The sequence below is a fragment of the Sinocyclocheilus rhinocerous genome, unplaced genomic scaffold, assembly GCF_001515625.1.
Source record: "Sinocyclocheilus rhinocerous isolate Xijiao unplaced genomic scaffold, SAMN03320098_v1.1 scaffold1276, whole genome shotgun sequence".
In the NCBI taxonomy this organism is placed as follows: domain Eukaryota; kingdom Metazoa; phylum Chordata; class Actinopteri; order Cypriniformes; family Cyprinidae; genus Sinocyclocheilus; species Sinocyclocheilus rhinocerous.
This window is the reverse complement of record NW_015630032.1, coordinates 289161-305644: the sequence shown is the minus strand read 5'-3', so window position 1 is coordinate 305644 and position 16484 is coordinate 289161. Positions and strand designations below refer to the sequence as shown.

At 39.0% G+C, this 16484-nt stretch overlaps 1 protein-coding gene across 3 annotated transcripts in view; it reads left to right on the top strand.

Annotated features, from left to right (window-relative positions):
* The first annotated feature begins 542 nt into the window (after window positions 1-542).
* Window positions 543-16484, top strand: part of LOC107739829 (E3 ubiquitin-protein ligase RNF220-like) — a 134868-nt gene continuing 118926 nt past the window's right edge. For all 3 annotated transcript variants that reach the window (XM_016552040.1, XM_016552039.1, XM_016552038.1), the window contains exons 1-2: window positions 543-850; window positions 9969-10806. In XM_016552040.1, the coding sequence (XP_016407526.1) occupies window positions 10158-10806 (649 nt within the window). In that variant the 5' untranslated portion in view covers window positions 543-850; window positions 9969-10157. The remainder of the gene's footprint in view (window positions 851-9968; window positions 10807-16484) is intronic.

Below are 16484 nucleotides of genomic sequence, written 5' to 3'. Positions count from 1 at the left end.
GAACATGTTTACTAATATACTGTCATTTAGTTTAAGTAAAGCTGTAGAAATAATATCACAGCAGCTTATATATGTTCGCTTTCATTTTGTTTAATTAAAAAAAACAAACGAGTAAAACGCATGTTTTCCGTTTTTTTGCAGACTGACAAATGTTCTCAAGAGGAATTCGTCGTACTTATTCAACTTCAGTAGCAGGCATGTGCAAAAATAAGCAACAAGTAGTCTAGAATTACTTTTTACAGCATGTAAAAACACTTATATGGACTAAAAATAGCTGAAGATAAACTCGCGAGCAACCCGGTGCGCGCGATGGGACGCTGCACACTTACCTATTTCTGTAAAGACCTGGCGCATTGTTGAAACATCTTTTGTTTTGCCGTGGACTTCATTTTCCAGGTCTTCTAAATGGTGAGGAGAGACGATAATTCATTCCGTGCTCACAAAACAGCCTCTGAGATCCCCCACGGGAGCGTGGAGAAGGGGGGTCAGGGTCCTCAGCGCTCGAGGAGGAGAGAATGAATGTCAGTCAATGAGCGAACCTGGCGCTGAGCGGCAGCACTGCACCTCCAACACTGTTTCCACCTCTGAGCAAATCTCTGCCTATCGTCTCTACTTTGCTACTGAACGCAGACTCGTTCTCATCGGTACATGCAACTGATACAACTCTCAACGCACGACACGACCCGGGAAACTGTCTGACGCGCGGCGACCGTCTCGCGTTCTTTCCTCGAGGTGCGACTCTACTTTGCTTCTCATGCTTCGCGGTGATCTTCGCTCGCCTGTTTCGAAAAGTTTCAGTTGTGGGGATAAAAGGACAGCTAAATCTTCCAAAGGGATTTTTTTAAACAACGTAAGTGCTCTGAATGTCTTGACAGCGATTGTTTTTATGATCCCGTGGGAACGCGTCTAATGTTGTTTCTGTGAAGAAATCTAGTTTTATCTGACTGTTTAATGAGTGACCTCGAGCCTGATTTAACGCACCCTAACGTGGCTGTGTCTTGCTCCGGGATAGCACAGCATTTGTTATTGTTGTTGTTTGCTTTTTGTTGTGTGGAAATTAAGTTAAGGTGATGATGCGCAACTTTATCATTTCATATCAATAGATCTCCTATCAGATACCATGTTTCGCTCGCGCGTAATGGCTTGATTGCGGCAATAATTTTAGTGACTCTTTATGGAGCACCTTCGCTTTTATTGTGGAAGTGTTACTGAACTCCTAAAACATTTCAGCAGCTAACTTTGCTTCGACTTTAACATCAGTTCCTGGTGTTAAAGTTTGCAGAAACTGACCTCTGGTTAACTGACTGGAATGCCATACTTCTGAGAATGTGAGAAACACTTATTACGCTTAAAAGATGTCTACATATTATTAACAAATAAATCATTAGGACCCTAAACAATCTTGTGTATCACGGCGTAACGTTTCAAAAATGCCGGTTCATATAAACTCTCATTTTCTAGTTGCTCTCTTGCACAAGCGCTTTCTAGTGTCGTGGGAAATTAGACAGGTCAATGAAATACTAGTGTTTTTGGTTGATGGAACTAAAGGGGAACTTGTTATAATGAGACCCGTAATGATGTGCGCGTGTCTGCGGCCACCCACGAGTATAACATGCTTGTGTGTGATGTTTAGTGGGTTAACCTTTAATAACTAAACGTTGTCAGTGCAGACCGGGCTTTTAAACCAACTGCTTGAGTAGTTTAGTTACGCTCCCAACTAATTTGTGACTGGTATAGTGGACGTGAGAACTGCTCCTGTGAGTGAAGATTTTACTGTTCCATTTATAGTCCTCTCCATTTAGAGTCTGTAATCAGAGCGGGAATTAATGCGCTCGAGACCAATGTTGCGGATAATTTATATTTTGTTCTCAAGCCACAATAGACTGTTGGCCTGCGTTGCACTCTTTATTTTTCTTCTCTGTAAGTGCACATGTGTTAATTGAAAAAGAAATGTTTAGTTTTAAACGAATCTGTCCACAATGGTTGTTAAATAAGAAAACTATAGGCCTACTCGGAGCAGTTAGTTGGATAGCATTTATAACGGGATCGAATCCGTTCAGTAAGGAAACAAGGTGCAAGGAAACACCTGTTTACTATGGGTCACTACAATTTACACAACACATACGGGAGTGTTTCCGCTGTGCTCATGAGTTGTTAATAGAATTTCCAAGGAAAATTCTGAGCAAAGCTCTCAGCCTAAGACTTGTTATCTACGACTTATTCTTTTAATGTATATTCTCCACAATGTTACAAAAACATTCTCGCGTTGCTTGCTTAGATTATTATTTTTGATTATTTGCAGTTTGCAATAATTTGAATAATTCTACTAACGCATTATTTGTAGCCTGTTTTTTAACAACAGCATTGTTTTTAATCTATTTTAACAACAAAAATAAATTTTAGAAAAGCAAACAAACACTTGTCTTCAATTCTACCACTTAAAAGGTGCATTTTTGCGTAATAGTTTGTTTACATTAATAGGTCTGTTCAATCTATTTAATATTTTCAGTGCTAGGACAGAGCTACGTCTAAACAGCTTGTAATTCTCCTTAGTCTTTTTCTTCTTCACAGTCACATCAATTATTTATATTTAGGGTGACAGAATACATTCGTTGTTAAGTAAATAGCCTCATTAATTTAACATATTTCATTTGTGAATTTTCATTTGTAAGAGGGAGTTTATTAGCTCATTATTTTATTCCAGTATTATTTAACGGCCTTGTGCAGTAAATATGAAACTATTTTGCACTTTACAACTGTGAATAGCCTATATTGCAATTGACTCGGTTTATTATTTATAAATTTATATTTTATATTTACAAAAACAACAAAAAACAATATCTGGTACTCCCAAATCTATATTAAATGATTTTATTCGTTGTTTATTTTTAAAAGGTTATAGCCTGCAGGACAGGAACGTGCTTTATTTACGCGCTTTCATTTAGACTGGCCGAATCATTTTTCACCATTACACGCTTAATTTGCTCGATATTTAATTGTAGATTTTTAGTCATAAATCTTTATTATTACACTAATATTTCATTTGGCCGTGTTTGATGATTACATAGATATTTAAATAATAGCATCATGTTTATGTTTTTGAATCTCGGAAATAGCATTACATAATGAAATTATGGTCCTCAAAGATTACAGTGTCTTTTAAGATAAGTGTGTTAATTGATATTTGTACTGAAACGAGCAGGGCCAAAATCACTTGAGAATGTTAAATTAAAGTATATGATAAATATAAGTAAGGGACAGTGAGATACGGAGCCTTGTGAAATCCACTATATTGACTTCAGTGTTCATTTGAATTATTTTAAAATTAATTTTCATTGTAATTATACACGGAGGATTATGCAAAACATCTGTTGAAACATTTAGATTTCTTAAATAGTCTCAAATTTATTTGTATGTTTTTTAATCCGTTTTTATCCAAAATTATGAATAAAAGCAAATTAACCGAATTAAATCACTGCACCCTGTTGCGCTCCTGCATCCAAAACTTCAACATCGCATTTCTATTCATTCTAGCTGATTTAAAGTTTTCATCCCATAAACGTGTGAGTTTATTTATTTATTTGCCCCGAATTATTTAACACAATAGCTCGGTTCGAGTCCCAATGAGACAGCAGGATGGAAGAAAAGTAGATGCAAAGATGGAAGAGGATGGAAGAAAAGTAGCAGATGATTTATTCGTCAGCGTTTCGATTTTCAGCCCTGCGTTTTCTGTTCTGTCCTTTTCAGCGCCGATGTCAGTTGCTATTGCTTCTCATTGATCCCCGTGCAAAGTGAGAAGTGAACTAAAATTAATGTCGATTCCAGTGGCCGGATCAATGGCCAGAGTTATTTTAATCTGGATTTGTAGCATTAAAAAAGAGCAAGCGCAATCAAACGTTTTCATTCTTGTTAACAATTAGAAGGAGAGGAGAGAGAGCATCCTTCCCCACAGACAGCGAGGATGGCGACAGCAAGAAGTTCTGCGGCTCTAACTTACAATAATATGTGACTGAGAAAGTCTTTCTGGTCTGGATTCATAAGAAAATTCCATCCGAAACCGCGCACTGAAAGTAAATGAAGCACGCATTTCTCAAATGCAGCGGCTTGATTGGCCTTTTGTCTATTCCATGTTATCGACAAGCGTGCTGTTTCCCAACGAATTAAACTAGAATTAACCCCGTTAACTCGTACCCACCCGCCCTCGTGCATGTTTATGTTTTCACGTGCTAATAAACACTTCACCGAAAGCTCATTTGTCATGCAGATGGTGGCATGGTATTGCTCTGTCCTTTTCAGCGCCGATGTCAGTTGTTATTGCTTCTCATTGATCCCCGTGCAAAGTGAGAAGTGAACTAAAATTAATGTCGATTCCAGTGGCCGGATCAATGGCCAGAGTTATTTTAATCTGGATTTGTAGCATTAAAAAAGAGCAAGCGCAATCAAACGTTTTCATTCTTGTTAACAATTAGGAGGAGAGGAGAGCATCCTTCCACACAGGCAGCGAGGACGGAGACAACAAGAAGTTCTGCGGCTCTAACTTACAATGATATTTGACTGAGAAGGTCTTTCTGGTCTGGATTCAAAAGAAAAATCCATCCGACACCGCGCGCTGAAAGTAAATGAAGCACGCATTTCTCAAATGCACCGGCTTGATTGGCCTTTTGTCTATTCCATGTTATCGACAAGCGTGCCGTTTCCCAACGAATTAAACTAGAATTAACCCCGTTAACTCGTACCCTCGTGCATGTTTATGTTTTCACGTGCTAATAAACACTTCACCGAAAGCTCATTTGTCATGCAGATGGTGGCATGGTATGGTAATTAAAATAATCTACAAATAATACCACAGTTTGAGCACAGGGAAAGGTCGTGGTCCTTAAAGGATTCTTTTGAATTTCTCGAGAAATATTTAAGATGCGCGTGCGTGACAAGCCTTTGGACGGTTGTATAAAGATGAAAATAATCAGGTGTAGTCCTTGGATTGCCTAACTTCACCATGTCCCCTTCCATTATGTTTCGAAACGTGCAGACACGCCTATTCATGTACCTTTTTATTTAGTGCCGAGGCGGAACATTTGAAATTTTATGGTGAGTGAGATACTTTGTTTGTTAGGTAAAGCGCCCCACCCGAAGCAAAGCCTTTGAATAAAATCTACTGCTGCTCGAAGGTTTTTGAATACTGATGATCGCTCTCGTCCTCTTTTACTAGTTTGTATGCTATAACTATATATAGTTTGTCTTTTTTGTTTTTGTTTTTATATTTAATTGCTTTTAATGCTTGTAGTTTTGCTGATTGCTGATGTTTTTTTATCATGTCTTTTTAACTTTAATTAATTTAATTATTAAATTAAATTGATAACTACCATATCAACGCTAATTTAATTAAATAAAATTTGCTGCTTCTCGAAGGTTTTTTTTTTTTTTTTTGAGCACTGGTTATCGCTTTCGTCCTCTTTTACTAGATTGTATGCTGTAACTATATATAGTTTCTTTCTTATTAAGAGTTAAGATATTGTGGTTTTTATTTATATTTAATTGCTTTTAATGCTTACAGTTTTGCTCATTGCTGATGTTTTTATCATGTCTTTTTTTTTTACTTATATGAATTATTAAATTGCTAAATTAAATTGATAACTACTATATTAACGATAATTTAATTAGAATAAATTGCCGCGCATTGACCTTATGATAAACTGTATTTATTTTGTCTCAGTCATTGCGGTGACACTCAACGGGGCGTTGGCTGAGCATGCACTCTTTCAAATAACACAGATTTTCAATTTTTACAATTTAAATAGTATATATATATAATAGTGCAACAAACAAGTCCTGTGTGAATAAATATAAAACTTATGGCAAACAAACAAAAATGCATGTTAAAGTCATAGAGATTTCTGTTTAGAGCTGAGCTGACTGAAGATTCATTGGCTATGCTAGTTTTTGTAGTTTGTTATTTTTTTGATTTACCTAGCTGTCCATTATTTAGATGTGAGTTTTAGAGCTGTAGAATAAGTTAATTTTACACCCTCTCTCACAAGGCATTACCCGTGCATTTGCCTGGGATCAATAAGAGTCCTATATCTCTCTGCTTGTCTGAATGTTGCTTGGTATCTTCCCACTGAACATTAGTCTAGGAGTGAGACACAGCTCTTCCCACCAGTTTAGAAATGCATATACATGCCTTTTACATTAGTTATTGTGTTTTATTCTTACAGCGAGAAAATGCATTAATTTTTTTATGCACAAGTTCATTGATTCTGTTTTCTAACTCTTGGAATAAGAGGCCAACCGTGCTAGTTAAATTAATCTTGTGTTTTATAAGACAGGCCAGCCAACATGTTCAGGCGGTTTAGTGGCAGACTGCTCTCGCATTGTGCTTCGTTATCTATTATTGATGAGCCCCTGGTTGGCAAACAGTGTGCTCAAACTAGGCAAAATCAAAACAGTGTAAAATCTCTCTTTCTCTTTCTCTCTCTGTCTTGTCTCGGTACACAGTGGCGGGCAGCAGTGGACAACTGTAAGGGCGGTGAGGTGGGTGGGTGGTTTGCTGTCGCCTCGGCTTCTTTGCAGTCCAGTCCAGGCTCTGAGCGCAGAGGATCCAGACACCTTGCAAATAATCTGGGCTTAGTGAGGAATTAGTTGGCTCAGGTGGGTGGGATGAGACAAACAGTCCATCAGCCCCTGAAATGAATAGGGCAGGCAGGACAGGAAACTTTGAAAATCATTTTGTTCACAATGAATCAATGTTCCCCGGTGCCCGCCGCAAAGCTTTATTTGAAAAGCAAATCCTCACTTATTCTGACAGCTCATGCCGAGTGGCACGTTTTCTACGCCTAGAGTAAATCGTGCAAATTTTGTCTGGGGGGAAAAAAAAAGTTGCGAAAGTTTAGAGGCAGGCCCTTGGTATACTTATGCAGGCGATAAGATCCAATAAAGCAGTGATTGATTACCACTATTTATTGCTGGGTTTTATTGTGTGTCATACACTGTGGGGAATTTATTTGTTGATAGTGAACTGGAGTGTTGAGACACAGCTTGTACTATCATTATTGATTTAGTTAGCTGTATGTCCAAGTGTCATTATCCTTCACTGCATTCTCAGTCTGTCATTAAATCTCACTTTCACGTCTTCGGGATGCGGGCGTTCATTTTTTTATGTCTCATACCGCAGCTGCTGCACATTATTGAATTGTTCCGAGGAAGATTTCATATCACAAGGGCTTTGATTCTAATTCAGCAGGATATATTATCTGCGTGGTCCTAAGTTGCAGGCCAGCCGACGGTGAATGACTGTATTTTCAATAATATCGACTGTCCTCTGGTCCAAAAGCGCTTCCTTGCGGAATACTAAGTGAGCCGTCCTCTGCCGAGCAAGTGCAGCCTGGGCATTCCGCGCGGCACCTTTTACCCTCCTCACCGCAAATATTTAACGCTGCTTCCCTGATTGACAAGCCGAGGGGAGACTGGAGTGGCGTGTTTGTGTCAGTGGCGGCAGCCATTTCGAGTGGATGCTTAAGAAGTCTGTTGTGGATAAACATAAGTTTACCCTCCAGGGTGATTAAAAAACGTAACGAGTGCTAGAGTGCTGCTGAGACCCTTCAGACAAAGGCGTTTGGGAAGTTTTCAAGAGCAAAGTAGTTAAAATGTGCTTCGTACTGCGCCAGTGTCATTTCCTGCGACGTCGTTTGAGGGCTCTCCATTTTAGCAGCTGCACACATAACAGCCTTCACACCACATCATATTTTTTGACACCGCTGGAAGCTGCTCAGTGAAAGTTAAAAAAGCGTGAGAAATCATTGGCATGGCTTAATTTGGAGCAGCAATTAGCATGAAATCCCTTACACTCTTTGGCGTGTCAGTGTGTGTCAGGCTGACTCACTGCTCTCTTTGGTTGCTCTGGGACACTGGGCTCTCAGTTTGTGCATGCTTTTGTGCGTGTGTGTAGCTGGGGCACCAGGCAGACCGGCCGCAGCCACAGAAATGATTAGCACATCTGTACAACACTCAACCTAGTCATGCCCCCTCTTTCTCTCTCTCTGGTGCGCCATTGGGGGGATATCCTGTGTCCTTTTATTGGATTGTCAGTTTCACACTGCCTGACTGCGCTGATGGTAATGATAATAAAATTGAAATATCCAGGTACTTATCACTGTATTACCTTGCTATCAACACCCACCCGCACTCATTTTTTAGAGGTTATCCGAGGGGAGAGATTCGATACAGAGACGAGGCCCTGATGAGTGTGCGAGTGGAAAAAAAGAGGGGGCTTTTGATATTGGTAAATTTTCAAGGTGCTATTTTCCCAGCTAGGCCGAGTGAGAAGATGGAACGTAATGCGATTCTTGGGCTTCTCGCCAGCATCAAGCGGTGTAGTGTAACCCATTTTCAACAGACAGGAAACGGCACACATTCCCCTGCCATGTATGTGATAATGTAAAGCTCTTTTTACTGGGCCGCAGAGTGTGTGTGTGGAGATCGAGTTTTAAAATTGATTCGAATGAGTGTTCTCGACAGCTGATATCTGTAAAAATGCCCTGATAAATTCCCCAGGAGTTTCTTTGATGCAGTTTGATATTCTGTGTGGCATTTGAAATGGCCTCACCGTGACACAAGTCTAAAGGCCCATCTATTTGAATTACTCTGAATAAGAGGACCTGCTCTCCAGTTGCACAGATTAAATTCTGTTTTCCGTACACACGTGACATCTCACAACGTGCATTACCGTTTAAAAGTTTGCGGTTAGTATACATTTTTTTTAATGATTATAAAGGAAGATTCTTATGCTCACCAAGGCTGCATTTATTAAATCAAAAATATATATATTTTTTAAATGTTGTGAAATATTATTACAATTTAAAGTAACTGGTTTCTATTTTGCTGTATTTAAAAATGTAATTTATTCCTATGATGGCAAAGCTGAATTTTTTATCAGCCATTACTCCAGTTTTCAGTGTCACGTGATCCTTAAAAAATTATTTTAATATGCTGATTTGCTTCTCAACAAACATTTCTTGTTATTATTAATGCTGAAAATATTACTTAATATTTTTGTGTAAACCATGATACATTTTTCCCTGATTTTTTGAAATAATAGAAAGTTCAAAAGAACAGCATTTATTTGAAATAGAAATCTTTTGCGACATTATACATGACTTTGATGTCAGTTTTAATTAGATTAATGCATGCTTGCTGAATAAAACTATTCATTTATTTAAAAAAAAAATTATTGACCTCAAACTTTTGAACAGTAGTGTAGTTCACTTTTATGTCCTCAAATAACTAATATTCAAAATCAAAAAGTAATCTTCTTATACCCATTTTAACCCCTTTTCAATAATGGTCAATGATAAAAAGAAAGAATTTTAACGCTGTTAAACAGAGTAATTTTGATTTGTTTTGATTTGAGTGAGCAGTTTGAGCAGTACAATAATTTCTGAATTTCATGTATGTTAAATGTCCATTTAACTTGTAATAGATCACTTTCGGGTCACCCTCAAGGGATTGGCGATGACGGACAGACGCACACGCGCACAAATAGACACTAAAACGCTTCTCATTAAACCCACTCACACTTTTGCCAATCAGTGAATGTTATCCTCCAGGGCTTCTTCTCAGGCTGTTTGGCTGCAGCAGGGGTCAAAGGGTGAAGTGCGGCTAATTTATTCATTCATTCAAATTTCCTGTGCAGATGGCAGGCTGATATGATATCAGTATGAGAATCCCATCGGAGGCAGAGGACCAGGGTGTTCACACGAGCAGGGCCGCGCTCTTATCTGATCAGCGCACGGCTCTTATCTGCCTCAGACGCCGTTCTGCTCCGCAGACAGGGAGATGGAGTAAGAGGCTTATATGTGATCTGAACCTCAGATCTGCGGGGGGAAACTTTCTATTTCAGAAAGGGAAAAGTAGGCAAGAGTTTCGGAGTGTTTTTAAGTGGTTTAACTCCTCCTCTGTTCAACTTTCTTCAGGTGGAGGACCGTCGAGGATGAGCTGCCAGTGAGAGCGACCCACGATTCTGCCAGAAAGTCGACAGCGCAAAAGTTTGCACCACTCTGCCCATACCGTTTACCCCGTCTCTCTTCTCTCCACTCCTCCCCCATACCCCTCTGCTCTCGCCCCTAACCCCCACTCCGCCCAACCACAGCCCAGTCTCCAAAATGGACTTGCACCGGGCAGCTTTTAAAATGGAGAGCTCCTCCTACCTGCCCAACCCGTTAGCATCCCCGGCGCTAATGGTGCTAGCATCAACGGCGGAGGCCAGCCGCGATGCCTCCATCCCCTGCCAGCAGCCTCGCCCGTTCGGCGTGCCAGTTTCTGTGGAGAAGGACATTCACCTCCCCTTCAACAATGGTTCCTACACGTTTGCCTCCATGTACCACCGGCAGGGCGCTGTACCACCAGGCTTCCCAAACAGGGACTTCCCTCCTTCCCTCCTACACCTCCATCATCAGTTTGCCCCACCAAATCTGGACTGCTCCCCCATAAGCATGCTCAACCACAGCGGCGTTGGGGCCTTCCGGCCCTTCGCTTCTCCTCTGGAGGACCGTGATGGAGTGGGAGGTGGATACCAGTCCGCCTTCACCCCAGCCAAGCGGCTAAAGGGCTGCCTGGAGGCTGAGGCCTCTCCGCACCTGCGCTACTCGGACGCAGAAGGGAAAGAGTATGACTTTGGCGGTGCTCAGATCCCCTCCAGCTCGCCTAGTGCTCTCAAAGCCGTGGAAGATGCAGGGAAGAAGATCTTCGCAGTGTCAGGCCTGCTGTCAGACCGAGAAACCTCGTCCAGTCCGGAGGATCGCATTGAACGCTGTGAGTACACTCTTTTTTTTTTTCAAATGAAGTGCACTATTACTGTCCACTAACTGTGTTACATCTGTACAAATAACTAAAATACTTAAGAGTCTACTACTACTTTTAGATCACAAAATTGATTTTTTGTGGAGCCACACTAACACACATTTGTTTGAGAAATTTTGTTTTGTTTCACATATTGATTATTTTGCTGTCTCTTTTTATGTAAACATATAATAGGTTAGACTTATAGTTAATTAAACTAAAATAATCTAAAGTGATTTTAGAAAAACATTTAAAATAATGAACTGATTAAAAAACAATTGAAGATAACCAATAAAGATAACCATTTAAATTAATCCAAAGAGCAATGAATATATATACAGTATATATATATATATATATATACACACACACACACACACAATATATATATGAGTGTGTGTAACAGTGCTTAACTTATACATTTCTTGTCGTGATATGTTATCCCTATAATGTAGAAAGTGTGTCCCGCTTCACAAGTCAAACTGCTGGGGAATGTTTAGAGAGTGTGCCCTACCGGTCTTACAGAGCAGATAAATTCCACAGATAAAACTCATAAATGAAATGGAGGTTTCTCTTGGGCGAGAGTGTGTGTGAATGAGTGTGTATGTGTGCGTTTGGGAGGTGAGGAAATGTGTGCACAGATTCATAAGACCTCTGCTGAATGGAAGCCCAGTGGCATTACTGTAGTAATCTAACCTGACCACTCTTACTCAAATACATTAGAAGTCCCAGTGAAAACATAGGTACACACACAGAGTTCTACAATCTCTTTCTTATCCGCTTTCATTCTCAAGATATTTACTAGTGAAAAGAAGTAATTGTTTTTCTAAATTAATCTGATTTGAGAAGAATATTTGTTATGTTATGAGACACACATTAATGAAATTAATTTTAAAATTATTATTAAAATTATTTAACAATAATTAATAAACACACAAATAAGTGTTTTTTTTTTTTAGTAAATTCAGAGATTGTAAATGCAGTTGCAGGTCTTGCTAGGTGCCAACTATTTTTATTTTATTTTATTATTTTTTGTTTTGTTTTGTTTGTATTTGTTCTCTGTTTTCTGGTAACTCTTTTCTATAAAGTTCCATGTTTTCTAATACTTAACTACATTAGTTGACTTGAACTAAAAATGAACAATTCTTCAACAGCATTTATTAGTATTACTTGATGTGACATTAACTAATACATGTTTTAAATCAAAAGCTGAATTAACATTAGTTAAGGCACTATGAACTAATTGTATTTTTATTAACTAACATTAACAAAGATGAATAAATGCTGTAAAATAATATAATGCTCCATTAACTTATGTTATATATTAAATGGGACCTTTTTTCCTGTTCATTTTATCTGGCTTTCTTGTCTATTTATTGGTTTATGCCTCTGTCTGCAGATCTTTCTTTTTTAATTCCTCTCTCTCTCAGAAGCACTGTCCGTTATAGCATTTGTCCTCATTTTTTTGTGTGCACTCTCACTCAAATCCTAAATTTTTTAGATTTTTTACAAATTTCAAATTCTTTCCCTCCCATTCACTCTTTTTGGGAGAGCTATAGTAGTGCAACAGGGAGGCCCAACAGCAGGGTAAAGAGCGAGAGAGGGATACAGAAAGAGAGGAAGAGATGGAAGCACCCTTGATCGAACAGATGAGAGACAAGGGCAGCGAGCTGAGACTGATCCGATAAAAACAGCAGCATGCAGGCTGGGAGGAGCGTGAATGACAACAAACAAGAAACGAGAGAGGAAAGCAGGAGTGTGAGGGAGGAAGAGAGACAGACTAGAGGAAACTGTGTCCAGTATCTCGTCTAGAATTTCTCCTCTGAGGGGGTCTCGTTTGAGAGCGCTCTCTAAGACATCCACCGTAGCGCTTTTGAACCGGCAGCAGCACAGGAAGCAACGATACAGTGCCGGTCCGTTCGGCTAGAGGGATTATAACACCTTCACCCTCGACTCAGATTAAGCGCAGATAGCGGCTCTCGAGGGCCAATCCAGGTATAATCCAAGTCCCTCAATGGACTGTAATCTGACATTCATACTATCAGATAAGAGCAGCAGCTTCTCTTGCTGAAATGAGAGGGGATTAGGGTGGTGGAAGGGATAGGAAAGCCTCAGCCTTCTCTCTGTGAAGAAAAACCATGTTGTTTTTTACAAATACAATGATTTGGAGAGTGGGAGACAGTTTTGCCTTTTCACTCTCTGCCTCTCTCCTTCTCCTCCTCTCTTTTGAAGCTGAATCTAATTAGATTAAACTTTAGGCCCACCAAGGGCTCTAATGCAATTTAATTTCCAGCAGTGTTGTAGAAGAGACTTAAATTGGGTTCCCCTTGACTGGCGTGCTACTGGCTGTCACTTCAGGAGCCCTGTCCTCTCTGGCATTAAGCCCCAAATCTGCACTGTACTGCAGCCGGTGTGATTCTTAGCCTCTATGCTAGTGAGCGGGAAACCTCGGCAAGATACAGTCCTATCATGACAATTCCTGCAGATAGAGTTCCTCAAGAGTTACAACATGTCACATCTAGAGCTTCACAGCATGACATTTTCATTATTTTTGAATGGAAAGGAGAACAACATGTGAATGGAATGTGTCCAAAAACTATTTTTAACCATATTTCTCACTAATTTACACTTGAAAGTACTGCATAGTATTGCAGTGATTGTTTTACATATTGCCAGTGCCTCTATACATACACAAATAAAATCTGGTTACGTTGTTTTTTGTATATATCATTTTTAATATAAAATGTTAAATAAATAAAAAATCTGAACAACAAAAATGGCAATTTCATTTATATATTAGTGCTGTCAAACGATTAATCGCATCCAAAATAAAAGTTTTTGTTTACGTAGTATATGTATGTGTACTGTGTATATTTATTATGGATATATAAATACACACACATACAGTATATATTTTGAAAATATTGACATGTATATACATTTATATATTTATATTCTTATATTTTATATTATATCAAAATATATTTAATATATAAACAACATATTTTTCTTAAATATATACACAGGCATGTGTTTGTATTTATATATACATAATAAATATACACAGTATACACACATATATTATGTAAACAAAAACTTTTACTTTGGATGCGATTAATTGCGATTAATCGTTTGACAGCACTAATAAATATTCATGTATTTCAATTACATTTGAAATGACTATATTGTATTTGCATGATTGTTTTACATATACTATTGCCAAAGCAGCTATATTTATACACAAAAATATTTTCCCCTGTGACCCTGTTTTGTGTGTATATATAGAATGTGTTACATGATTTTTTTTTTTAATTTAATTTTCCTTACATTTTTCAATTATATCAAATATAATATATGAAAAAAATGATTATAGTCCAATGGGTCCTATGATCTAATATTAATTGGATCTTTATTATTATAATTCATTATTATGAATGACTAACTGTATTAATTTGGCAGAAATTAGTCACTATGGAATTTTGTCTCTAGCATTTGATTTGTGTGTGTGTTCATTTCCCAGTGTGAATGTGTTACATCTGGAGCATGTTTGTTTGCCTTCTCCCTGCACACATTAGCACGGCAGAGCCGAGCAGTGAACCTGACCCAGGACAGCTATCCCAGCTTCACATCCAGAGGGAAAATGTGTGAGCCACAGAAAAAATAAGACATGAGACGTAGTCTTAGAAGGAGAGAAGGCAAGGAATGAGGGAGAGCGAGATGAAAGAAAGAAAAAAAATTATAAAAGGCAGGGGATGAGCAATCAGCAGTGCCATGAGCTGAAACGCAGACTGCAGCTGCCTTCCTGAGCAGCTGAAATAAAAGGGAAAAAATCCTTAAGACAACAGAGCGCAGCCACACGGGCTTCCTTCCTGACGTGACCAGCCCGTGAGCCATGTGGGCCTGTCTCCATAAATCCCCGCTGATTTATGGGGAACCGGGTGGCTGGCAGCTCCGTGCTTAACCCCCACCACCCCAGCAGCGAGACGGTCTTATAGCAGGGCCGCCGACCGCCCGTCCTTCCCCGTGGAGCTTCCACACACTTGTTCTGAACTTCAAATGATTTCAGCTCGGGTCGATATATAGCACAGATTATAGCACACATCAACACATGTTAAAAGATTCTCCCGTGTCCTCCCGAACGCGTCAGAGCATCAGTCACGAGGATATATTGTTACAGTGGCAAACCTGGCAGGGACTCGTCCTCTAATTTACACGGCTCCTGAGCAGTTGCGCCGAGATTTTTAGCAAGCATGGTTATTTTTGCATTGTGTCTCCCTGTCGCTCTCTGGCTTTGTAGTTGCCAGTCAGCCACTGGGTTTGAGCCTTTAATTATTTGCCGGTGCTCTTTCTCTGTCTCTTTTTCATTCTCCTGCTCTCTCTTTCTCCTCACTCCCTACTCAGTCTGCGTGATTGATTCTTGTTTTCATGTTTTTCGATTGGGCTGCACAGATCTGTCAGAGTGTATAGTTATTCCGCCGTCTTTTCCCTTTCAAAAGCTCTGAAGAGCAGTGTGCACTGACAGCTGTTAAAACACAGTTGTTGTTTTTTTTTACCTCTTTTTTTGTCAGAGCAGATGTCAGTGGCATGTTTGTGTGTGTTTTTCTTTTAGATGTATTGAAAACTTTGGGAAACAGTTGCAGCAGAAGTGGCAAATGCACCAGGATACATCATAATAATGGAAATCTGTTATTACCGAACAATGAAAAATGGTTGGAGTTGGAGAGAAACGTTTTTAGGCTTCTTCTTTTCTCAAGCCGGCAGTATTGTCGCTCGTCTCCGGCAGGTGAAGAGTTAAGGAGATCAACATTGTCATCCCAGGGAAAAAAGAACCCTACTTCTGTCTCTCCCTCCCTCCCTTATCTGTCCTCCTGCTCTGGTTCCTGCTCCCTCCCTCTCTCTGTCACGGTCTAGTGGCGAGGTTAATTTAAGTAAGAGTGTTCTAATAATTAGGCTGCAGAGCAGCCACTCGTCTGTGCTTATCCAGATGTTAAAATGCTTGTCCTCTCATGTTGCCTATCTATCTATCTATCTATCTATCTATCTATCTATTCTGTGTGGTGATCAGTTCACAGCAGTGATAGAAATTAATCTTTTCCAATAAGTTTAAATAGATTTTTACCTTTTATGGGCATTTTTACCTTTATAAAACCATTTTTTTCTAAAAGTGTGCATCATCTTTTCAGTCAAATTCTTAAATTGAATCAGTCAATTAGAATAATAAGTCATTTGGGCTGTTACCAAGCAAATGAAATCAGTATTGACAAAGTTTATCTTTGCAATGCAGAGAAAACACAGAATCTGCATTAAAAGGGGCATTTAGATGCATTTACACACTGTTTAATGCAGGACATGAATGCATTTAAAATGCAGTTACAAATGCATAAAACGTTGAATACTTATATTTGAAATTTGTATTATTTTTTTAAAATGAAAAGATACTTTAAATGTGAATTTAAAATATTGAACTGCTGTATAAAATCAATGTCACATTTGTAATCATGCTGCGTTTTGGTGGAAAAAATGTAAGTCTTCGCGTGATACTGATTAACTATATGAAATGAAATAAATATATACATTTCTGCCCCCATATCTTGAATTTTGTGATCATTCTAAATGCATTTTAATAAACTGAATAATGCAGTGAAAGAACG